The sequence below is a fragment of the Ammospiza caudacuta genome, chromosome 13 (genome assembly GCF_027887145.1).
Source record: "Ammospiza caudacuta isolate bAmmCau1 chromosome 13, bAmmCau1.pri, whole genome shotgun sequence".
Classification (NCBI taxonomy): domain Eukaryota; kingdom Metazoa; phylum Chordata; class Aves; order Passeriformes; family Passerellidae; genus Ammospiza; species Ammospiza caudacuta.
In genome coordinates, this window is record NC_080605.1 from 8085756 (window position 1) to 8110166 (window position 24411).

A 24411-nucleotide genomic window follows, 5' to 3' on the forward strand; every position below is an offset into this window, starting at 1 on the left:
AAATGTTTCTCGTTCCTTTAAGTGCTTTTTAAGGACTAAATACTGTACTGAAAGCTGCAGTCTCCTCTTTAGCCACTTAATTTTCCCTGCACTACAGGAATATGGGGCCAATTATAGTCTGTGTGTTTTGCAAAGAAAAGCTGGTCTGAATGCGGAAACCATGGCCCCAAAACCGGAAGGACTCATTTTGCACATTTTTAAAGGCAGACATGTAGCGAGGGTGAAGGTAAAGGTAAAGCAAGGCAGTCTCATTTGTTGAAGTTATCCTGTGTGCTGTGAATGAGTTCTCTCTGCCTGTGTACAGATCTTCACTGGAAAGAAAAAAGATGCTTTTTGCTCTTGCTGGAAGAGATTTTTCATCAAATCCTCAGGTTATTGTTTAGTATTTCTGAGATTTTATGGTGAATTGGAATAAAAGAATTGCTATTCCTACTGTGGCATGCTTAATTCTGATCTCAGAAAGGATAAAAAAGTTACTTTTACTTGCAGATTTAATATTTTTTCACCTTTAATATGATTAAAGGCTAAAAGACCTTGGTAATTCTACTCCTGTCATTGCATACAAAACTTGCTGCCACATCCCTTTGCAGGTAACAGGCTACAAAAGGAAGGACACACTCAAGATGATTGATATATTTCCTCCAAACCACACAGTGTGTAATTTGAGAGACAATGTACTCTGTAAGTGATGGAACAAAAACATCAGAACAAAGCAGATACCTGTTTACTTGGAGACCAATTGGGGTAGGGCTGAAGTTGAAATAGAAGCATAACAAGTCTCAAACAGCCATGCTTCACTGCTTCAAGCATCAGCTATTTATTTAGATCAATGCAGGCAGATTTTCTTCTTCTTGTGGAAAAATTTAAATTCTCTCCTTTAGAAGGAAGTTGAGGCCCTGAGAAATATTATCTGTCCTTGAGAAAACAGCAGCAGCAATGAAGAGCTGGCCAGAGGACCCCAGTCCAAACACAGGCAGGTTTCACTTGTGTGACCAGCCCTTGGTGGAAGGGTTAGAACCCTCCTGACATGGCAGGCTCCATGCACACCTCTGCAGTAACTGTCCTTGAGCAAATTCCCACACAGGGATGCTGGTATTTGTTCAGACATGCTCCAACGTGCAAATCTTTTTCCCACCTACCTTTTCCTTCCAGGTTTAGAAGCTCCTGTGGCACATGGAAGCCAAGGACTGTATTCTTCAGTGTCTCATGCTCTGCTGCACCTCCAGGCTGGCAACAGAAACTCCCTCCTCGTTCTTCCAAAGAGCAGTTCAGCTTTTTGTGGGAGGATTATGGATTGCTCCCCAGTCCTACAGCTGGCAGATGAAAATTACTGATTTTATCCCCTCTGGATCCCCATGGTGAGTTTGCCCCAGTGCAAGAGGCTTTTACTACCACAGTGTAGTACTCTTACCAAACACAGATCTGCTTGGTCTCCAACCCGGGGAGCGCAAGTGGCACAAACCCCTGGCTGTCACTGGCAGCCCTAGAAAAAGGAAATGCTGAGCACCTGGGCAATGGCAATCCCTCCCTGCCCTCCTTGCAGGACAGGACTCAGGTTCGAGGTGAGGCAGTGGCGTGTCCTGTGTTTGCTCTGCAGCTCCTGCAGGCACAGTCCTGCTGCCACTGCAGCTGCCACTCTGCCTTTCCCACAGGAAACTCCTCTCTAAAATGCCACTCAAGTGACAGGACAAGAGTCAGAGTCAGGCATTGGAAATTTCAAGGCAGTTCAATAAATTCAGCTAACAAAGGTTCCTTTACCAAGTCATCTTACAGGCTCACTTGAAAAACAAGCATTTTGCAACAGAAAAATAACTATTTGCTGTAAAAAACTTCTTTAGAGGAAGCTCACCTGGATAAGAAAAGTGACATTATGCATTTAAAAAAATCTGAATATATTTTAAACAAACCTTGGAACTAGGGAACACAACATTCCAGGAGGATTCATTTTGATTTTCCACTGCTTGATTTACCTGTTTTTTCAGAGAGGCATGGGGCAAACCAAAGCAATTTACACTGAATGCCACACACTGTCCCACGGTCCATCTACCAGATCTTGCCCTGACTGCCCAGAGATAACTGTGGTTTACTTTCTTGTGGCACCAAGGAAAAGGCAGCTGCAGCCTGGGACTGGCTGCCTGCACGTTCTGCTGTGGGCTTTGGCACCAGGTGAGGGTGTCTGAAAAATAACTGATTTCAATTTTATTTTGTTTGTACTGCATCTTTTCTCAAGGCATGGAAGGGATGCAGCCATCAAGCCTTCTCAGGGACATTCAGGACACAGGGAAAGGCACACACATCTGTAAAAACTTTATTTCAAAATCTTTTTATTCAACTGTTATTCAGCAATATACAATACAGTTTATAAACAAATGTCTTACCTTGTTTCCAATCTTCATTTAAAAATAAATATTATTGACAGTGAATATTAATTATGGTAAGATGTACCTTTTTAATGTCTCCAAAAGAAATAATTTAATTAAAAAAGAAAAAGGAAATCCAAAAAAACCTAAACACAATAATCTACTAAAAATATTTCCTTTCTTAGGAAGGGTTTGACCCAACATCTTTACATATTGTCATAAAGATAACTGCTCAACAGTTCGTGCAAAATGAAGAGTCAGAGGGAAGGTTTAGAAAAGAAAAAATATTACATTAAAATAGAGAAATCATAAGTGCCATGCACAGAGCAGGGCTTTACACCATAGAGTCTGGAAACTAGATGCATTATTCTATGTGGTTTACTTTCTTGTGGCATCCCCAAAAATATGTTTTTCCCCCCATGTAGAATTTATCATGCTTCTTTCAGTCTCTTTCTGTCCATCTTTAAAACAGTAGGGATTTCTTTGTCAGGGGTTGTGTTTGTTATTAAATAGGTTCCTTTCTGTTTGGCTGAGGAGCAGTGGAGGGAGCAGTCCGTCAGTGGTTTACTAATAAATGTACAAGCTTATGCAGTATTAACAGGGACATGTATAGGAGTGGGTCTGTAGCATAAACAGGTCCTGTACCTAGAAGAGAAAGAGACAAGGGAGAGAAGGAGATTTGATTTTTTATCTTTTCCAATATAGAAGATTAAATGCAAAAGAGAAATATAGGAAGATTCATTTTTATCACTTCAGTGCCAGGGGTCAGAAGCTTAATTTTAATAGTAAAACAGCATCCTCAAGCTATTCAACTCAAATAGCTTTTTCCTCCCCCTCCCAAATCTGACTCCACTGAGGTCATTTCATTATGTGCTACTAATGGTATGCCTAAACTTGGCTTCAGCCAAGTTACCAGCAATTGAGATTTCTATAAATACACCATAATCTGGTATATAGTTTCTTGAGAAATGACAGGTATCAACCACCCATTACTTTAGAGGGAAATGACAAATGCTGCGTCTGTACTTCTTGATTAACAGGACATGAACCCATTCCGTTTGGAATGGGAACAGCAAGACCTTGACATCTTCTTTACCTTTTATGGGAAAGAGCAGAATTTTAAATTAAAAATGTGCTCAGGATCTATAGAAAAACAGAGGTCAGGTGTGGAGCACATCTGTTCCTGTCAGCCTGTCCCAAGGAGAGCAGTGAGCTCACTCATGGGGCAGGACACGCTGAGGAAACTGCTCCCAGCAACCAGGGGCAGCCACAGCCACCAAGGTTGTCCCTGCCTCACACCCTGCACACCCAGATACTCCTTCAGTTCTATTTTCTAGCAAGGTGTGCTGAAAAGATACAAAAAGGTGAGCACACGTTTGCTGTGTGCACCATGGTGTGCCGCTCTCTGGCATGGGAGGGCTGAGCCGTGGGGCCGAGGTCTCATGGCCATGCTCAGCCAGGAGAGCAGGGGACACAGGCATGAGGCTCTGCTGTCACCTCTGAAATGCCCATTGCTGTGCTGCTGGCAAGGGCAGAGGCAGAGGAGGCAGAGGCAGAGGAGGCAGAGGCAAAGGCAAAGGCAAAGGCAAAGGCAAAACAAGCCCTTTCCCTGGAGCATCCCCATTCCTTGGAGCAGCCTTGTTCCCTGGAACAGCCCTGTTCCTTGGAGCAGCCCCATTCCCTGGAACAGCCCCATTCCTTGGAGCAGCCCCATTCCTTGGAGCAGCCCCATTCCCTGGAGCAGCCCCTGCCACTGCTGCAGGGCAGGACACGGATGCCTGGCACTCCCTGGGCAGGACACGGATGCCTGGCACTCCCTGAGCGCGGCTCAGCCCATGCAGACAAGGCCAGGCTGGGCCCCAGCAGCTGCCTGGCCCAAATGCACCCAGGGACACCTTCCTGGGCCACAGAGGACCAGCTGTGCAGCTTCACCAGCATGGGATGGATGTGGGACAAAAGCAGGAGTCCAGTGGGAATTTGCCCTGCAGCTGAAGTGCAGAGGGACAGCTGGGGAGAGAGCTCCTCTCTGCTGAGCACCCAACCTACAGGAGTGACCAATGCCCAAAACACTGAGTGCCACCCACACTGTGAGAGACACTTTGCAAAGCATGAAAAATTTAAAAATAAGTTTCCTGTATCTCTGGAAAAGTAATCAAGGGCACTTCTGTTTACGAAACTCTCTTCAGGCACGGTAATGTGAATACTTTAGTCTTGGTCTCTAGGACATGTGAGTGTCTCCCAGCTGTGGCATGATCAAAGGAAATGCCTCAAACAGTGCCTGAGCAAAGCACTATTCTTGGGCTGGCTGCTCCAGCTGCCTTGTAATCTACACACACCTCACCAGCAATGCTGGAGCATGATTACCCAGCATCAAAACCAGAACACAGCAATGTGCTGTGCGACTTAGGAACCCAGGAAATGTCCCCACAGTGCTATCTCACAGACACCCAGACTGTGTGGTGATTATTTCGTTATTAAGGTTTTAATTAAATCCCTGCATGCACAAACACATGCTCAGACTGCCTGCACAGTGACAGCAAGGTATTAAGATGAACACAGGATTTTTGTTTTGAAAACTGAAAAATCAGTAATAAATACAATTAACTCCAGCAGCTAAAGGAGATAGTTGCAACTCATTGCAAAAAGACACTAGAAGTCTGTGCAGGGATGTCCTCTCTTCTGTGACAAGGCACAGCTGCAAGAAGGCCAGCCCAGGACAGTCCCCATGGGCTGTCACTGTCCCCTGAGCCTGGGGATGGCAGGGGCAGCCTGGCAGCAGCCAACACTCCTGGCAGCTGCACACAGCTCAGTGGTGCCACATTCGTGCCAATTCCACACCTGCCCAGCACTGCAGGGAAGAGCTGGCCTTGGATATTTATTATGATCAAACCTGAGGGTGCTGAGAAGCCATTCTTTCCCTGCCTTCAATGAACAGGGCTCGAGTCTGAGATGCTGCCAGCTGATCAGACAGCGAGATGTGCTTTTGTGAAGGGGAATTCCCCTGGAAACACAGAGAAACTCAACCTGGAGAAATGGGCTCTTGAAGCTCAAGTGTCCTCACCGCTGTGGTGCTGAAGGGCTGCCAGGAACACCAGCTTAGGATGGTTTCTGCTTTGAAGGGAAAGCAGCATTAGTCACAGCTCCTTGTGTGCCTGCCTACCAAAATCATTCCTATGTTGGGTTTACCTCTATGTACTGGTTTTAGTTTAAATTTCAGCGCAGAACCGTGAATTCAACAGTCCAAGTTTTGTCTTTTCCTTCTGTAGAAACTGCTGTTGTTTTTAACCTATATTCTCCATCTTCTCTGATGGCAGAATGTGAGTTCAGATTCTGCTAACAGAATCTCAGCAGTTAAATGAAACATATTTAAAAAAAAAACTATTTGAAAGTGATTATTCTTACTGAACACCACATACAAGCTTCCTTTTTCATACTGACTCAGTGCTGTTCTGCTCTAAGACTTCAGACAGTACTGGACACACAGAACTTCAGAATTCTCCTCCTTTTAAGTATAAGCAGACCAGAAAAAGAATTTCAACAACAAACTGAACTTAGTGTCCTCAATTCTGCTGCTACTGCAGTAGTAGAAGTCTTGACTTTTAGTTAATAAATTGCTACATCTGTAAATATAAGCAAACAAAATGTGGGCTTGAGCATGAGGCTCTGGGCACATGATTGATCCAGGTGTGAGGACAGAGGGTTCTTATCCAGACCCCCTAAATCAGGAGTACACAGTTACTTGCAAACTACAGACACTTGGGAAAAACATTTCACTGATATTTGGAATATTTATTTGGTGTTCTGTTATTGCAAGCTTCTTTATCACTATACAGACTTACAACTTTGCTTTTAAAATATTTATATGCTCATGGCCAAAAGGGAAAGTCTACTACCATGCAGAACAAGAACAAATTGTTCTCTTTGTGTACGGTGAATTGCTCTCTGGCATCCTTCATCCTTCTTTGCAATTTATGACATAATAGTGTTTTACTGTAGTTTTCTATTTAGTATTTTTTTATGCCAGAATTAATCACAGTTTGACTTAAAGCAGTTCAATCAAAAACAAACATTAATTAACCAAGTGACTTGTGACACCCAGAAAAAATTGGGATGATTCTTTTGCAAGCTATATTTAACCAATGGTCAAAACCCACAGCTTCCTGCAGTCACCTATTTTTCCTACTAGAAAGAATCTGAGAAGTCTTTTGATGTCTCTTTCTGAGATGGTGGTAAAATGCAGTGGCCCATATAATAAAAAGCTGAAAGACATCAGTAGCCTCTTTTCCTTGAAAGATGAGATAACACCTAAAATCTGACTGCCTATTGATGATGGAGCTGGGGCCCTGGCTGGCAGTGTCACGAGACATTTCTCTGTAGTGCTTTTATGCAGTGACCTGTTAGCCTTGGCCTATTTCCTTACAGAACAATGCCCAATTAAAGCCCTCAAACCTGGCATTTCATTAAGAGGTGGCCATATAGATTGATCTGTTCTATCAGTTCAGAAAATTTAGGCTGCACTTGATACATGTTCTTGTTCTGGTATCTATGGAAAAATGGAGTTTTACATGGGTTGCTAGTCAAGGATCATTACAAACAATAACCTCCTAGATAAAACAGATTCTCACTCACTGACATACATTTGGAGAATTTGCATTGAATTGAATTTTCCCAACTTCAGACCTAAGAGCTTCTTAGAAGTTTTTAATTGAAATGACTAAAGTCACTATAGACTTACTGAACCAAAGAGATAATAAGCTACACTCCATTAGAACTATTCCACAGTTTGAGACAAGATCTTACAAACTGTCTACACCCTTCCACTCTTAAGTACTTCCAGCACAATCCACACACTGCACTTGTGCTTTTTTAACCTTTTGTTCTGTACCTAATGCCTTTAAATTCCCACTCCTGCCCAGGAGATAATTCTCCAGGATGCTGTGCAGAAGTGCATGCAGAGCCTGTGCTGATTTCGCAGACCCTCCCAGCTCAGCCCTGAGCCCTGCATGGAGCAGGAGGTGTTGTTGTTCAAAGCAGCATTGGTACCACAGAAAAACCACTGAGCTGTGGTGTCCCCACAGCTCCTGGCTTTTGGTGGCTGTGGATCATCGTGCCAGGCTCAGCCACAGACAGCTCCTCAGATGCCTTTTGGTGGAGCTAATTTCAGCAGTGCTGACTTCCCACATATTTATGAGCAACTGCACGGGCTCTGCTTGCCACTGAACCTGCCTAGAAGGCACGATGACAAAATTAGTTTTCTATCCACTGCAGTTTTTATTTATGATTCGACGAGTTTTGGAACAGCTTTCCATAACTCATCTCAAGAAAATGCCTCACAGAAGTCAGCGTATGTTTTTATTTCTACACAACCATGCAGGTAGAAGCTTGTAATTCTGCTTTGTTCCTTCATCCATGACATCAAGGTTTTTAAGGTCAGGAGTAAATCTTCCCACACAGCCAGGTGAAACTACCAGCACTGCCCTCCACACCTTTCATGATAATGCCCACATTTCACTTCCTTATCCACATCACAACCTCAAACTCTCCAGGAAGCTGAAAGCAATTTCACTGGCCAGAAGACACTGACCAGAGTTTTGTAAAACTCATAATTTTAGGTCTTCTCAAATACACCTGAGTTTCACTGTTTCTCTACTTTCTCTCTCAAAATATCCACTGCAATATTCAGGCCCATATTTAGAGGTGAATTGCCAAAACCTCACATTACAAGAGTTACTGAAAGCCTCCTGTCCTGGTTTTGGAAACTCAACAGGTTTTAATATTTTAAATGAGATTCCATTTGCATTTGGAGTATTTAGCAGTCCTGAAAAGAGGACACTAAATTACATTAATTTACTTGCCCACACCTGTATCTATTTATGTGCTGGGCTAAACTCACCTGAAAACAATGAGGTAAGGCAGAATTTAAGGCTTGATAACTCTACAGAAGTTGCATATAGGGCAGCACAGTGCAAAGTTCCCGACTAGGCTGAAAAATATGTGTATTTGAGGAAAAAGCCAATTCCTTGTAGCAGCCTGGTCCTTAATTTTGACTGTTCTTGATGTGACAACTCGAAAAGTTCACCTAGGACAGAGGACTGGTGTTTTAGACTTTTGTTTTTTAGCATGGTAGCAGTAAGGCTACAGATTAGAAAACAAATAAATTGGTTGGAAATGAGAGAGAGAGAGGTGCAGTCATGCAAGGAAATGATGCAGAAATAAAAGTTTGGTTCTGATAAGAAGCTGAGAGAAGAAAAACATTCCTTCTACAGTGTTGATTTTCTGAAGCACTGCAGTGCTCTGCTGGAATTCAGTGTGTGAGTGCCTGTGGGACGGGACAGAGGCAGTGGTACAGGAGCTGGGGATGTGCTTCTTAAGGCACCTGCAGCTATTGAGGCGCATTTTGATCTCAACAGAGCTCATTTTAGCTGAGACTCATTAAGGCCAAATTTTCCTTAAAATGTTAGTGCTGACAATCCCTGCCAAACATGCTGATGGTACACAGAGCAGCCAAGTGCTCTGTGATCCTCTGCAGAGGCTCTTCCCTCTCCTGGATCATAAGGACATCATTAGATATAAGGCACAGGATTAAATGGACAATTGGTCTGACCCATTCCACAGCTGCTGCAGCTCTGCAAGGCACAACACTTTTGTTTTAACAGCTATCACAAACAGGAATTGTCGAACTAGTGATGAATGCAGGGAAATCCATATCTGCTATGGAGCAAGAAATTATCCTATATTTATAAACAAATACTTCTGGTGTTAGGTTCCCAGAGAAATAAGCAGTTTCATGGCCAAGAGACTGGCAAAAAACTATCTCCCACTAAAGTTACAAGAAATGGGGGTAACACAATATGGGAAATATTTTCCCTCAATCTCCTCATTTCCCTTTTGTGGTAGCCAGAAGTGTACAGAACAACCATAAGTTGTATAAGTTCTGATCCATTAGTGTATTGGAGCTAATTGTCCAATTACAGCTTTAGCTTATGAAGTCCAATCCTTCTTGTTTTCTCTCTTTGGTCTACTGTTGTTTATGCTCTTGGGTCTGAGATTGGGATCATTTGTCTTTGGTCGCCAGCTAGAGAGGGAATTGTTTTGTCTCCCTGCTCTGTGCACAGAGCTCACCATCCCCTAATAGGAAGCCCAGACCCTCACACTAAAGCAGCACAGAATCTGAAAAATATAAAAGCTTACCAAAGCCTCCCTCTGCTTCTTTAACCACTGCATGTGCCTGTGAACACCACTGAGGGCAGGCAGTGCCCACTGACAGCCCAGCAGCTGAGCTGAGGGAGCCAGGCCTTGGGAGCTGCTCCTGGGATCTCTTCCGCACTGGAGAGAGCCACACAAACCACCCAACCACACCACATCTCCACTTGGGAGAAATTAAAGTGTAACTTCAAGACAACAGCAGGAGTAATTTATAACAAGCTCCAAAAGGAAACACTGCTCCAGACGGTGTCAATGGAGAACAGAAATGCACCCTGAATGCTTAAAATGAGTAATTCATTCCATATAGATGATACAGTTCAAATTCTTTCCATTGGTGTGCATTTAAATAACCCAGTAACTTTCCTCTTTTAAGACCTGCAGCTGGTCTCTACTTTGTATTACCCTCACATAAACAGATTTCTGCTTTGGTATCTGTGGGATGATCTCTCCTTGCCAAACATCTTATTAAGACACTTAAACCATGCAATTATGAATTTGTCTTAATTTCCAGAATTTTCTGCTGTTCCATGATCTAAAATTAACTTAACAAAACCAAGAACCATTAATTCATTCCCTGAAAGTTGAATAATGAGACAGACAAAATTCTTTGTAATGAAATTTGGTGGAAAATGAATTCTAAATTAAAATACAGAGAAAAATAAGTAACTGCATGAGTGGTAGCTCAGGTGGTGAATAAGCAGCCAGTTCTACACTTCCTTCTTCTTTGCTATTATGTGAGCAATTCTAGAGCATATCCATACACATAAGTAGCAAAAGCAGGACTCAAACTGCTCAGACCACAAGGTAATGAAAAATACTGGGAGCTGGTTTTAGCTACTGAGCTTTGAAGCAAGTTTGGGGCATATGCTCAGGTTTTTCATTATAAGTAGGAGGACTAAAAAGTCATATAGCAGAAAAGCAGGCAAGGTAGATATGGTCACACAATTCCATAGGGACTTTATGAAAGGACTGACAATGAGTCCCACTGAAACACAGATTTCATATCCTGTAACTGATACAAGTTGTAAATATTTGCAACCCAGAAATAGACTATGACCCAGTGGTTCTTACTTCACTGCTTTTAGAGTATTTTTTACTTGATCAGGATTAGGAACAAGCTGCCAATATAGTTGTAATTATCACTCCAATCAGAATTACTAAACTTAAGCAGATGCAAGTGCAGATTAAGGATTTTTTTTTTTAATAACCCTATCTTGTCCATACTTAAAAAACCAGAGCTAAGTGCATTAGCAGAATGCATGTTGACACATGGGAAATGGCTGTACTGAGAGCATGTGCCTGGAAAAAAAGCAGAGCCTGTGATTTCAATAAAAAAGGGATCATCTTTTTGCTGTAAACAAACAGCAGCATTTTGGGACTGACCCACAAATACAGAGACCCTCCAAATATTCCCAATGACTGATATTTTCTAGATGTTAACTGAAGTTAACTAAAGACTCTGCTGTGACTAGGTGTAAGGGGGGCCAAGCTTTGCAGAATAAGGCAGCAAGGGATTATTTGACAAAACTGTGGACATGGGATATTCTTCAGTACCCTCTGTACATGTGAAATCTCCAGCTCCTTGGTGTGAGAGGGATTCAGATTAGCAGGATAATTAAAAAAATTATAAAGCAGTAAACTATTTCTAATTATGTCAGTTTGATGAATTTTACCCATAGAATCACAGAATGAATGGGTGAGGCTGGAAAAGAGCTGTAAGATGACCAAGCCCAGCCATGAGCTCACGCTGAGCACCACTAACCCATGAGCTCAGGTGATAGACTGCCACGTCTCCTGAACTCCTCCAGCAGCATGGCAAAAAAACAGGTGTAGAAGACAAATGTCCACGAGGGAGCTCCCTTTGGAAGTCAGAGCCTCTCCCTCCTCACACAGGGATGTCATGCTCCTGATGCCTCAGGTCTTAGCTGTTATATTTTTCAGATTCTGTGCTGCTTTAGTGTGTGGCTTTGTATTAGGGGATGGTGAGCTCTGTGCACAGAGCAGGGAGACAAAACAATTCCCTCTCTAGCTGGGCACCAAGGACAGCTGATCCAGATTTCAAGCCCACGAGCACAAACAACAGTAGACCAAAGAGAGAAAACAAGAAGGACTGGACTTCATAAGCTGAAGCTGTAATTGGACAATGAGCTCCAACACACTAATAGACCAAAACTTATAAAAGTGAGAGACCCCATGACCACTCGTCCATTTTGTGGCCATTTTAAGTTGTGCTTGCCCTCTTAATAAATCCCTGCTTTATTGTTTGGCTGTGTGCAGTCTCTGTTCCAGGTGAGCCTTCCCTCCCAGCAGGGCAGGGTGCTGAGGGCAGGGCTGGTGCTCCTTGCTCAGTGAGCACAGCTCCTGCTGCAGCCAGCGCAGCTCGTGCTGGCTCACACAGACCCCTCTGCTGAGCACGGCGCTGCTCTGCCAAACTGCTCTTCTTTCCAGCTAATAAAATTGCCTCCCAGCTGATAACAGCCTAGCAATATAAAGTGCTTGGTTGTTAGCTGCTGTTGTGACAAATAATACCATTCTGCTGACAACCCCATTTTTTCCAATACAAACCTACTTGAACTGTTTATTATTGACATATGGGACTGCTCTACCATTATCTAATTTTTAAAAACACATAGTAAACAGCAGCAGTGAGCCTGACAGCATTCTTACTGCTTTAGCAAAGGTAAATCAAAATCCAAAGCAACTTCCTTTTATTGCCAGCACAGTCCTGTCAGGCTCTCTTAAGTGAAAAGGAAACACCTACACAGGACTACTGTAAGATTCATTTCCTGGCAGAGGCTACTTTGTGTTTTCTTCCCAGCTACAGCCCACACTGCTAAAAACCTTCTCAAAACCAGTACCAGATATGTCTAGGCATTTCTTTGTGCCACCACTGCTGAGTTTTAAACTGTTAGGGACCTATATAAATCGACAGCACAGTTCAAGTAGTTTATACATCAATTAGTTTATACACCAGTAAAGCTGCACCGTTATAGCCGAGGTGGGGAGTGAGTAACAATTACTGCCTCTCATAAAAGATACAAAGTCAGCTGGTGCTGCAAACTAAGACTCCTTTTGCAAAGTATCTATTGAAAAAATGTACAAAGAACTAGCATTAAATATTTATTCCTGCCCCAAATGCTGTTTGCTCATGCAAAAACACATGTGGGTGCACCGAGCCTTTCTTCATATAAATTTCCAATTCTCACTCACTAATGAATCAGTCTTATATAGAAATCTAGAGCAGTGTTAGATACAGCTTCAATATTCACTAAAAAGACCTGTAATACCCTCTTCATTGTGTTTAGTAATATTTTAAAAGATTTTTTCATCTGTAACTTAAAGATTTCAAAGAAATTCAAATAATATTTGGATTTCTTCAAGGGCACTGAACAGGCTGGAGTAGAATAGGTTAGTACAGTTTTGTCTGTCCTCTGGGGAACAAGCAAGAACCGCTGAAAGGAGGTTACTCAAATAAATTGCATTTCCACAGTACAAAAACACCCAGGCACAGCTTGTTTCTGCCCTAGATAATGAGGTGACACAGTACAGCAGTTAGTGCTTTTGTCCACTTCGAGAATTAATCCACATTACACAGACACAAAAGAAGATATTTGACCTCACTTGTCCCCAAAGCAGTCTAATTTGCCTAGATATTAAAGTGCTAGTGATGTGTATTTAATGAGAATTCTTTTTGCATGTTTATTATTCAGTGACATTTAGGAGGTCAGCCTGATAATTCAGTTATGGCCTCTGTCTTGCTACTTTTTTTAATGTAAAGGAAAATGTGACGTGACCCAGGTTGCATTTAACTACAAGGAACATCAGAATTGAGCTCATACATGGTCTCATAAAAAGCACAGGAGAAGTGGAGTAGACCCAGACATTACTGAGTGGGAAAGGCAGGGAGCCTGGGCTCAACAGCCTCACAGACTTTCCTTCCTTGCTATTCCATGTAATGTTCATCTGTCAAACACAAACGAGCTCCACAGGCTTGGCTCCAACAGGCAGAGAGTCATTAAAGCCCTGACAAAGGCAGGAGAGCCTTGAACTCAAACCTTACCCCAGAGTTAGCCCAAACCCAAGCACAGAGTGCCCCTGACCAGCCACAGCTCTGCACCAACAACACCCTGTGCTCCTCCTGTGCTGTCTGAGCTGCACAGACAGGTTTCTTGCTTGCCAGTGCCCCACAGAGATCTGTGTCCACAATCTCCATGTGCCTGCAGCTGGGCTGGCTGTGCTCAGCACCACGGGGCTGCAGGGCTGGCACTGCTGCACAGCTCCTCCTGCCTCACACACAAAGGCTTTCAGGAGGGCAGGGACAGGCATGGAGGGAAGGTTTGTGTTCTTCCTTGCCACGACCACCTCATCTGTGCATAGCACATGAGCCTGTGTTCCTCCTAGAGCCTCTTGTTTCACACTCCCATTGTTGTTTATTTTATTTAAAGCTTTCACTCCTGAGCTTTGAGGCTGGAGATCAAACAAATAAAAGGGAATTTGGAAGCTGCAATGTCTGATCTACATTCTGCTCAGAAGTTAACTAAAAATTGCCCCCAAGCCAATACACAGGCACTCATTTTGGAGACCATTTGGTAGGATGTAATACAGTCAATTTCCCTCCCAGGAGGTCAGGATGGAGATCCTTGTTTATTACTGCACCATCAGATGACAAAGTTAGTCTCACGACTAAGGCACTGGACTTAAATTCAGAAGATCTGAAATTAAGTTTTCATATTTAATTTCACAGCTGTCACACGACTCAACAAAGTCAGTTATTGTTCTGGTGTCACTTATCTGTCTCTCTCCTCTCTTGGACTACAAACTTCCTGAGACAGAGATGCTGTGTGATCACTTAGTGGTGCTCTTGCATCCCCCCTACTCTGCCCAGTAAAAACCAGAGCATTTCCAAACAATAACAACTTGCACACTTTCACTAGCTCACTCCCATTTTTCTCCTACCGTGTAAGGTTCCATTTGTGTACAAGCATTTAAATTAAAAGCTCAATATTATTTTATTTAGAACCACAGGGATGACTGCTTCTCTGATAGTGTTAAAAATGTTCTTGCCAGCAGATCTTTGTCTCCTCACAGCCCAAATCCCATTTTCCAGGCTTCCATGAGACCACAGCACCAAGTTTTTATATGGTTGTTTAAACATCACAGATAAAATTCTGTTTAAGTAGCTAATATTTGTGGCATATTGGTCAATTTTCCAGTTATACTGGATCTATTGCATTATATACCACAATGCTGACACAGAATTCAGGCAAATACCATTTCTGATGATGTTCAAAACAATGGATTTTCTGTTTATACCCAGTTTGTCAGATGAGACTCTGTGCTCTTTAAATAATCTCAGTAACAGACACATTTATCCTGATAAATTCATGTTTCAGTTCACTTTGAAGACGTAAAGAATCACACTTTTCCATGGTGCATGGCTGGGGCAGCAGCTGAAGTCAACAAGAGCCCTGCAGGCACATCCCAATGGAGCATTTGATCTATAATCATGTTTATTGGAATCCAAGTACATAGAGGCCCTCTCTTACCACACTGAAAACATTGGGAAGATTTCTATTGCAAGGAAAATAGGATTAGAGGCCAGTTCATGCAGGACACTGTAGCTAGTGCCATGCCATCAGCTCTCAGGCAGAGCTCTGCAGTGTCTTAAATGAGGATGTTTCTTAATCACTGATAGCAAATCCATTGTTCAACCACATTTCTGCCTTTATACAGAGGTAATATCCCTGTGAACAGTGAAAAGACTCAGAAATGCTAAGTACTGTAAATGTATCAGACTATTCACTTATTACACACAGATTTGGTGCAAGCACTTATCTGTATGTGTTATGGAGCTCAAAATAGGATAATGAGGCATGTGTACTACAGTGCTGTGCAGATATAACTCATGCAGCATCACAAGGTTAGGTCCTGCAGTCCAAACACCACATGAACAAAGATTTGGTTGGATTTGTTGGCCCTACTGGGTGGAAAACCAGTTACAACACTGCCTTGGGGGTGGACTCAAAACAGGGATTCCAGCTCCCAGAAGTAAATAAAGGGGGAAAACCCCATTTCCTATAAAGCAACTGCATTCTTTAAGGAGAACAATAATTACTGCAGCTCACTGTAGCTCTAAAGAACACCACTTTAACATACAAATGGGAAACTCAGAAGGTCTAAGATGTCATTTTCTTTTAGGACATTTAGGAGAAAGTTCAGTGCTTCTCCAACCCGAGTGGCAGCACTGGAGACCCCAGTCTTCCCTTTCCTCCTGCAAGCCCTCACCATGCTGACTGCCATGATAATATTTTATCCAGGTTTCTATGCAACATTCATGTCTAGGGAAGACTTCTTGCCTCTACTGAGGCTGTCTCTCAGCTTCAGACCAAATCCCTGTCCCAGATAGTCTTTCTAAAGGACCCAGGAGATGGGGACTGGGACAGCAGCAGTCTGCTTCACAGAAGCAACCAAAGAGACATCTTGTGGTAACAAGACTCAGGCAGTTCTGGCCCAGAAAGCACCTGAATCAGGAATTTTTGAGGGTCAAATTCCTCAGGTACAAATTGCCAAAGCCATGCTGTGATTGATGTTCTATTGATTCATAATTACAGGCAGCTCCAAACTACCACAGGTACAGAAATTACAACAAACCAGGGAGAATCCTGTTATCCAGGGAGATCTTGATTCAAGCAGAGTGAAAAGGCATTATTTCTAAAGAGGACCATACCAAAATACACGAATAATTACCTCCCTCTTTTGGGGACAAAAGCAGGGGCTGGTCCACACCTTGTGAAGTCAGTACAGGAACAGGAACAGTCTGACCTGGCTTTCTCCACGCTGGAGCTGCCACAGAGTGGCACTGTTCACAGAGACCTGCGTGCCCAGCAGGGAGCTCACAGCAGGTTCTTGTTTAGCCAGTTTTGTAGCCCTCAGCATCAGTCTCCACCTGGAGACCCCCACTAGATGTTTTTCTGTATTCTGCTGCCCTTTTCACTGATTTAAATCATTCCATTGCCTCCACTGCTGGCCACAACACTACCAGTTTATTTTCAGATTTTAATGCAGCCTAGAAATGATGCACAAGTGCCATATCCCAAACCACAGACATGTAAAAAATCAGGACAGACAGCAGTTTAGCTGATCTGGGCAGGAGGTCTTGCCCTCACAGGCATATGTGACATGCTGTCTTGGCAGCACAGGCTCACATCCATCTGTTGATGTGGAACTGAGCCCGCTGCACTCCCACCGTCCTGGTTTAGTTCATAGGCACCACATGAGCTCTGGGTTCAGCAGGCAGGGTGCACAGTGCTGCAAGTCCTAAAGCCAGCCTCTACTGTCAGCATGGAAAGCACTGCAGGAATTCACACAGTCACAGAGTGGAGAGGAAACATGAGAACAAGCCCCGGCCCTGGGGTCCCAGGAGAAAAGCAGATATTTCCAAACAAAAAACGATAGATCACGACCCTCTGGTTTAATTTCTTGGGGTCAGTGGATTCACCAAAAGCAAAATGAACTTCTTTAAATGCCCACAAGCACCTGTAGTTAGATCTCAGGAACTGTCACCTTATCTACCAGTAGACAGCAATGAACAACCAGCTCAGTCTTGGGAATGATGAGGAGAAAAATCTAACTTTCACATGCATTTCTACAGAAGAAAGAAACTAAATTATTCAGAAAACAGGAAAAGGTAGTAGCCTGATAAAACACAGCACCTGTAAAGCATCAGCAGGTCACAGTGACCCATATAAAAATGATTTCCATTACTGTGAGCCAAAACCTGCAACTGCTTGCCCAGGAAGTGTGAAGAGGTATCAGGAAGAAGTGTGAACTTCCCTGCGTGAAGATTATGAACCTGCGTCAGAAGAGGCTCAGCAGAGAGGGGAGCTCAGGGCCTTCCCTGCACAGTCAGTGGCACAAAACTGTTCCCCTTTTCCACAGATAACTTGGCAGGGACATTTGTTCAACACCAGCTAAGTGACAGTGGCTGAGGGGAGAGCTGAAGCCCAGCCAGAGCAGCACCACACCTCTGAAGCTTGAAACACTTTTGCAATGCGGATTTAAGACTGTGTTCTTCATCCCAGACGTTCCTGTCATTGGATAAATAAAGGTTTATAACTGCCTTCTCTGGCAAACCACAGTATGGTAATGTGGCATTAATAACTTAATACAGTTTTAACTGATAGACAATCAGTATTAGCATGATGTTTACATTTGGAAAACATTATAGAGCACTGTATCTCCAACTCTTATCCTGCCATTAATTCAGATGTGGAGCTCATTACACAGCAATTGACATTTCCCTTCTGAATCTGCTTCCTGCTCTGCACAGGCCTCACATCTGCTTGGGACAACCAGCCCTGTAAGCCACTCGCTGATCTGAATTCTCTGCAAATCCGAATTCTCTGCAGAACATTCATGGTGTTTCGCTCACTTGAGGCTGCAGCTACTGTTTCAAACACTGCACCCCAAAAACTGCAAGGGGGTTCTGAATGTGGGGTCCCCCATTGCACCCACCAAAGGGAGGCAGGGCCCAGCCTCGTACTCAGACCCATCTCCCCATCCCCGTGCCTGTGTTCACTCCAGTCCAGAGGCAAGGCACAGCCCCTAAGCGCCTTTGGGACACCCTAAGCGCAGTTTGCCAACAGCCTCGGGTGCAATTGCTCAGTTTCAGCGTCGCAGCGAGAGTCCCCCACGGCAGCGGGGTCACAATGCCCGACCCGCAAGCGATGGCAGTGCCGGGGCAGTGCCGTGCGGCACCGGGGTCCCTCCCCCCTGGGCTCCTCCCGTGCAGGCCCGGGGCCCTCCCGCCGCGCCGTACCTGACCCGTGCTGCTGGCGGAGGATGGCGGCCTGCCCGGGCGGCGGCGATGCCGAGGAGGCCGCGGCCGTCGATGCGGTGGCGGTGGCGCTGGTGGCGGTGCCGCCCGGGGCGGGGGCCGGCGGCGGCGGCGGGCGCTTGGCGGGCCCGGGCGGGGCCGTGGGGCGGGCGGCGGGGCCGTGGCGGCGCGGGGCGGCCCCGCTCTGGATGTGCGACACGGCCTCGGCCGCCTGCACGTCGGGCGGGGCGAAGCGGGACAGGACGCGCAGCAGCGCCTGAGCCTTGTGCTCCTGCGTCTCGTCGTCGCTGTAGTCCGACACGCGGCACTGGTAGACGCCCTCGTCCTGCCGCCGCACGCCCGACAGGCGCAGCCGGTGCGAGATGTCATTGCCCTGGACGCGGACCGTCTGCAAGAGAGCGCACGGCCGGCACGGCCTCAGCACGGGCCCAGCGCCTGCCCTCTGCTGCCGGAGCAGGAGCCGGGCTGGCTCCCCCAGAGCAGCGGACAGAGCCCGCACCCCGCTGCCCAAGCCCCACCTCGCGGGGCTACTCATAACCAGCCCTGTCCCCATCGTCCCCGCGCCACCTCCCCGCTGTCACCGCCAGCGCTTGCCACCCGCCCCCGCGGGGGCTCTGTCGCCCCCCGGCCCCCACGGACCGCCCCGAACCACCCCGGGGAAAGCGCAGCCCCCGCCCGCTGCAGCGAGCCGAGCCCGGCTGGTGGCAGGGCCCCCTCTCCTGTCCCCTCTCGTGTCCCCTCTCCTGCCCCGAGCGCTCAGCACCGCGGAGAGGGGCAGCGGCTCCCGGGCTCATGGCAGGGACACGAGCGGGACAGCCAGGGAACGGGGGCGCCTCAGGCCACGGGGGGTTGCAGAAGGCCGGGGGAAAAACGCAAGATTCTCCTCTGATTTGGCCCACAGTCCTTTTCCAACGTGGCTAAGGAAGGGCCACCTCCTCTGGATTTGCGAGGAATGAGACGTGACTGCAAAAGCAGCAACAGATGGTAACAGCGTCTTGAGCCGCGGCACAGTGAGGAGGGGAAACGTGCCACACTCCCGCCGTGCTGCAGGAGCGCGGCTGCCGCCGAGACCAGCTGCATTCGTGTGTCAGGAAAGGAGGGGGGCATGCAGTAAATCCCACGCGCGTGGGAGGAGGGCTGTGCGCCCATCTCGAGCTGCACTTACGCTGATTTTAGTTGCATCCTTATTTGCTACCTAAAAGAACAGAAAAAAAGGGCAATTAGACTCAGCACTGCCAGCACATCAACAGGATGCTCATATTCCCACCCCGGTGGAAGGACAGGACATGGATAGATGCAGCTTTCTCAGCTTGCCATCCACACAGCCTGTGTGGCTCAGGGCAGTTCCCCCAGGTGATGGGGAAGGCAGCAAAGCAGTGCTCAGCCAGGGGGAGTGTTTGGGTAAAGTTCTCATGCTGCCCCACAGAAGCACTGCCTTCCCCAAGGGTGAGAACAGCAGCCAAAGAAATGCTTGTTGCATGCTCTGCTGCTCACAGTCACTGACAAACACTGGGGAAGACGCTTCACCAGCAGCACAGCAGGGAAGGGCTTGGGCAAGCTGGATGCTGCATGGCTCAGGGCAGAGCTTCAGTCCTGAAACACCCTGGGAGCAGGTGTCATGCAGCACATTTCATATCTGGTTATGTTTTTGTCTCCAGCCAACCACTGTAAACCTAAATGATGCCTCAGACCTCACTGATACGCCTCTCAGGGAGACAGTCATCATTCTCCAGGCTTGCTCTGTTATCATTTATTGTAAAAGCAGCTCACAGTTTTTATATAAGGTTAAAGAAGACATTTAAATCCAAGCGATTTATTTCCCAGTCTGACAACTGACTTACACTTTCCCCAGCTAGGCGGCATCGCATTAGCTCAGTGTCTATATGCTTTGCATCTCTATTTGAGCTCTGCAGGAAAACAAGCGTGCCACAGAGAGGGAGCTGGCACGGGCACAGAAGCTGCCACGGGCCACCCTGCTGGCACAGAGGACAGCGCTGGAGAGGATGACATGTCCTGCACAGTAGGGCAGCACAGCCTCAAACCCTGCTTTACCCCACTCCTTGCACAGCCCCGTTTGGCACCTGCAAGTTGTCTTTGCTCTGGTGGGGAGGTGCAGAGTGAACTGGCTTATGCTGGTGAAATGCAGCTGAAAAATTCAGACTAAAGCCTGCCCTCAGACCAAGCAGCTTCCTAGGGGGAGGGCAAAAGGCACACAGGATTTAACTCTGCTTCATGCATTTTAATGGCTACATCTGACTGAAAACATCTTGCTGAGCTTCAGATATGGACACAAGTGTCGACGTGGACAAGTAACTGTCCCTTTGTAGGTGCACACTGGTACCACGTTAATGTACCAACAGAGAGGTGTATCCCTCGTGCCTCTCTCTGCACTATCACTGAGCAGAGGCTCTCCCACCTTTTATAGTGATTCCTAGCTCAGTCTAGCACTGGTTTTGGCTTGTCCACACTTCATACAACAGCTTTTCTTGGGACCTCATTGCTGATTTGCAGCAGAACATTTATCATTTTCTGTTTACAGCACTGATGTTTTTTCCTGACATGAAGTCCCTCATGGTGCATGCCCTGTACTCCTGCATTCCTCAAAGGCCCTGCGCATGCTGATGCTTCCTACTGGTGGCTGGCACTGGGCAGAGGAAGCACTCTGGGAATGCTGAGTTTATTCTGATCACTGCCTAAGCATGTTGCATTTGATGAAGGGATACATCTCCATAGCAATGTATTACCTTGCTCCTGCTGCCGGGGACACTGATGGCTAATTCGTGTGCAAGTTCTCTGGCTGGCTCTTTAAGGTACCACCACTGGATTTCCAAGGAGTAAGAGGTGGATCCGCTGGCTCGGAAAGCACAAGGCATCTCAATATCATCTCCCTCCCTAACAGTCACATCTTTGGGAACTTCAGTAAAGGTAGCTGGGAGGGGAAGATAGAGTTACAAGGGCTGGTTAACGAGAGAGATTAAAAGGCAAGATCAGTCCTTTTCAGTCTAACGTGAGCTGTTTCAGCTCGATAGCTGAGCGCTGACCGCGGCACAGATTTCCTGGAGCCCACAGGGTGAGCAGAGCATCCAGGACTGCGCACCGGGGCAGGGCCGAGCCGGCCCCCGTCACCCTGCACCCGCGGCCTCAGCGGAAAGTTTGAAGAGAACTCAAAACCCCCTGGTCCTTCTAAGAAAGCCCTCGGGTTGATACAGGCCACCGGTGAGGCAGTGTCCCCTCCCGCCGAGGGCGCGGGGACTGTCCCGGGCTGCGCGCCCGCCGCGCCCCGCTCCGTTCCGCTGCGCGCTGCCGGCAGCTGCGGCCCAACAACAGAGCCACCTTGTTCTGCCACAGCCAGAGCCAGAGGCAGAGCCAGAGCCCGCCCGGGCAGCTCCCTGCCCCCAGCCCCGCGCTGGGAACAGGCCGGGCCTGGAGCGAGGGGCGGCTGCGGCTCGGATGCGGCCCCGCAGCCCCGACGGCCCCGCCGGCAAGTTGTGCCCGGAGCGGCCGAAGTTCCCCACTCACCAGTGACAATGAACAGCAGAGGAGCGTTGAACATCAGGTAACAAAGGGTGCAGAACAGCCCCCGACTTTCCATCGCATCTATGTGGGCTGCGGGCGGGGACCTGGCTGGGAGCGCAGCCGGGCACCCCTCAATCCATCGCACACGGCGGGCCGGGGCAGGGCTCCTTCCCAAAAAGCCAAAGCCTCCCGGCTAACCTCGCTTTGCGGAGAAGCAACTATAAAATCCACGGCCGGCTGCTCAAACTCGCTGGCGGGTAGAAGCGACGTTTCTGGGAATGCAGCAACAAAATCTCGTCCCGCTCCTTCTCTCCGCCGCGGGCGGGATTCAACTGCCCTGCGCTGCCTGGGGGCTCCCGCAGCCCGGGAGCGAGGAGGCGACGCCGGGCGCCTCTCCGAGCCCCATCCCACGATGGTCGCCGCGATGTCCAGCGAGGCGGCGGCGGCGGGGACGAGCCTCCCCTCCCTGGAGCGCCCGGGCAGCGCCCGCCGTGCGCCCGTCGCGGGCTCTGCCCCTGCGCGGGGAGGCGGCGGCGGCAGCCCCAGCCCCAGCCCCAGCCCGAGCCCGAGCCCGCCTCTCCCCGCCCGCCCGGCCGGCCGCTGGATCCCGGGGATGCGATGGATGGATGGATGGATGCGCGGCCCCGGCCGCAGCTGCCCCGCGGGCCCGGCCCCGCACCGCCCCCCGCGCCAGGCCCCGCCCGGCGCCGCCCCGGACCCGCCCCGGCCCCGCTGGGGCTCCTCGCTGCGCTCAGCTCTGCCGCGGCCCCGGTGGGGCTCTCTCGCTGCCCTGGCCCGCTCCGCTCGGCCCGGCTGGCGCTGGCAGTACCTGCGAAACACCTGAGCCCGCAGCAGCGAAGCCGCGCTGTTGGCGGCACCCCCATCCCCGCCCGGGCTCCTCCCGGAGCGCTCGGCTGCTGTCAGCCTCCCCAACTCGCTGCGTTTGGTGCTTGGTAAAATACATTAAGGAAAAAAAACCCAACAAAACCCACTCCCATTGATTTAGAAAACAGCATCATAACAAGAAAACGTTTCCATGGATCAGCTGTTTCTCAGGGTAATGTCCCAATTAAAAAAATAGAAGCGTGGAAAGTCATCAGTAAAGTCATTACAGTGAGTATAAATAATAAGCAGAATTTGATTTTTGCAGTAACTAATGTGAGGGAGCTGTATTTTAATGAATTTTAGGTGCATTTCTAAAATATTTGCCCTTCCCCCTCACCCCGGAAATTCCATTAAAAGTCTCCATTTTGTTCAGCCACAACTTAATTCAATCACTGTGATGGCCTGGGATGTGTGTTTTAAGATCTGCAGAAAATTTCCTTTATATTTTTAATGGTTTCATTCTATACCATTAAAAAGATGCATGATGTGTCATCTGGATACACAAGATTGCTATGGAACAAAATATTTGGGAACATTCTCTTTTTGAATAACTAAATCAGACCAGCTTTGATTTATTCTCCAGCTCCCCAGCTACCTCCCTGTCCCATCAGAAAAAAAATCTCTGGTGGAGATCTCTGGACCCTGCCAGCTGCTGGCTCCCTGCTAGGAAAATCCACCTTTGCAAGGCTTCCATCAGGAACTTCCAGTAAAATTCACACAGTCCTGAAGAATACCCAAACTGCATCAAATCAATATTTCTTGCTGGAAAATTTTTTCTTCAGAGCATTTTCAGCCATTCCTACTGATCTTACCATGACTTAAATCCTGTGACAGTCCTCTGGCAGGTCTATGACAATTTGCCTGAAGAGCAACTTGCCTTTCTCCAGATTGGTTACTGGGAGCCTAAATCCTGCCCCAGGCAGGGCCAGTTCCCCAGGCACGTGGAGTTAGCCCCCACCAGTCAGAGAAACTTATTGTGATTACTAGTTAACACTGTTTAATTAAATAGTGTAATAATTGCTGACACTCTGTGTTTTCACCCAAAAGCTCAGTGTGCCTCATCCAGCATTATTCCTTTTTTCACATGTGGTCTCGGGCCACCTCTCACTGCAGGGTTTTATTGTCACTGTGCCAGAGTCCCCAGGCAGTGCTGCACCCACAGGACATGAAGAGGGCAGGGAAAGGCCATCAGGACAGACACACCTGAAAAAGCAAATCCAGCAGCCTCTCTGCTCAGCAGCACAAGTCTCCCAGCCAAATCCCAGGAATGGGTTAAGTTGATCTTCTGCTAGAGAGGCAATTCCACAACTTTGTGCCCTCCACACAAGGATTGATTAGAAAGCTCCTCTTGGATAAGCAGGATCAAAACAAGTAATTTTTATATCAAATGGCTAGTGACAAATCATGTTTTAAACACTTTTACTCAAGTTTTTATTAAAATTGATGTTTAAAAAGTTTTTCTGAGATTGCAACATTGTGAAAATTTACAACAGCTGGGAAGGTGAAAATACCCAGTTTATGTTAAGTGAGTTTGGGTTCTTAGAGATAAAAAATATGTAATAAAAATGAAAAGGAAAGGCAAATGCATTTAAACTTAGTTCTATTTTA

General features: G+C 47.0%; 1 protein-coding gene across 1 annotated transcript; it reads right to left on the reverse strand.

Moving 5' to 3' along the window:
- Positions 1–2424: 2424 nt before the first annotated feature.
- On the reverse strand, positions 2425–22814 carry VSTM2B (V-set and transmembrane domain containing 2B). The gene is made up of 6 exons (XM_058813743.1): positions 22748–22814; positions 21922–22190; positions 21147–21331; positions 19568–19597; positions 18385–18790; positions 2425–3005 (listed from the first exon to the last, which is right to left on the reverse strand). Exons 2-6 carry the CDS (start codon positions 21992–21994, stop codon positions 2917–2919), a joined length of 783 nt encoding a protein of 260 aa, XP_058669726.1. The 5' UTR covers positions 21995–22190; positions 22748–22814; the 3' UTR covers positions 2425–2916.
- Between the last annotated feature and the right edge of the window lie 1597 nt (positions 22815–24411).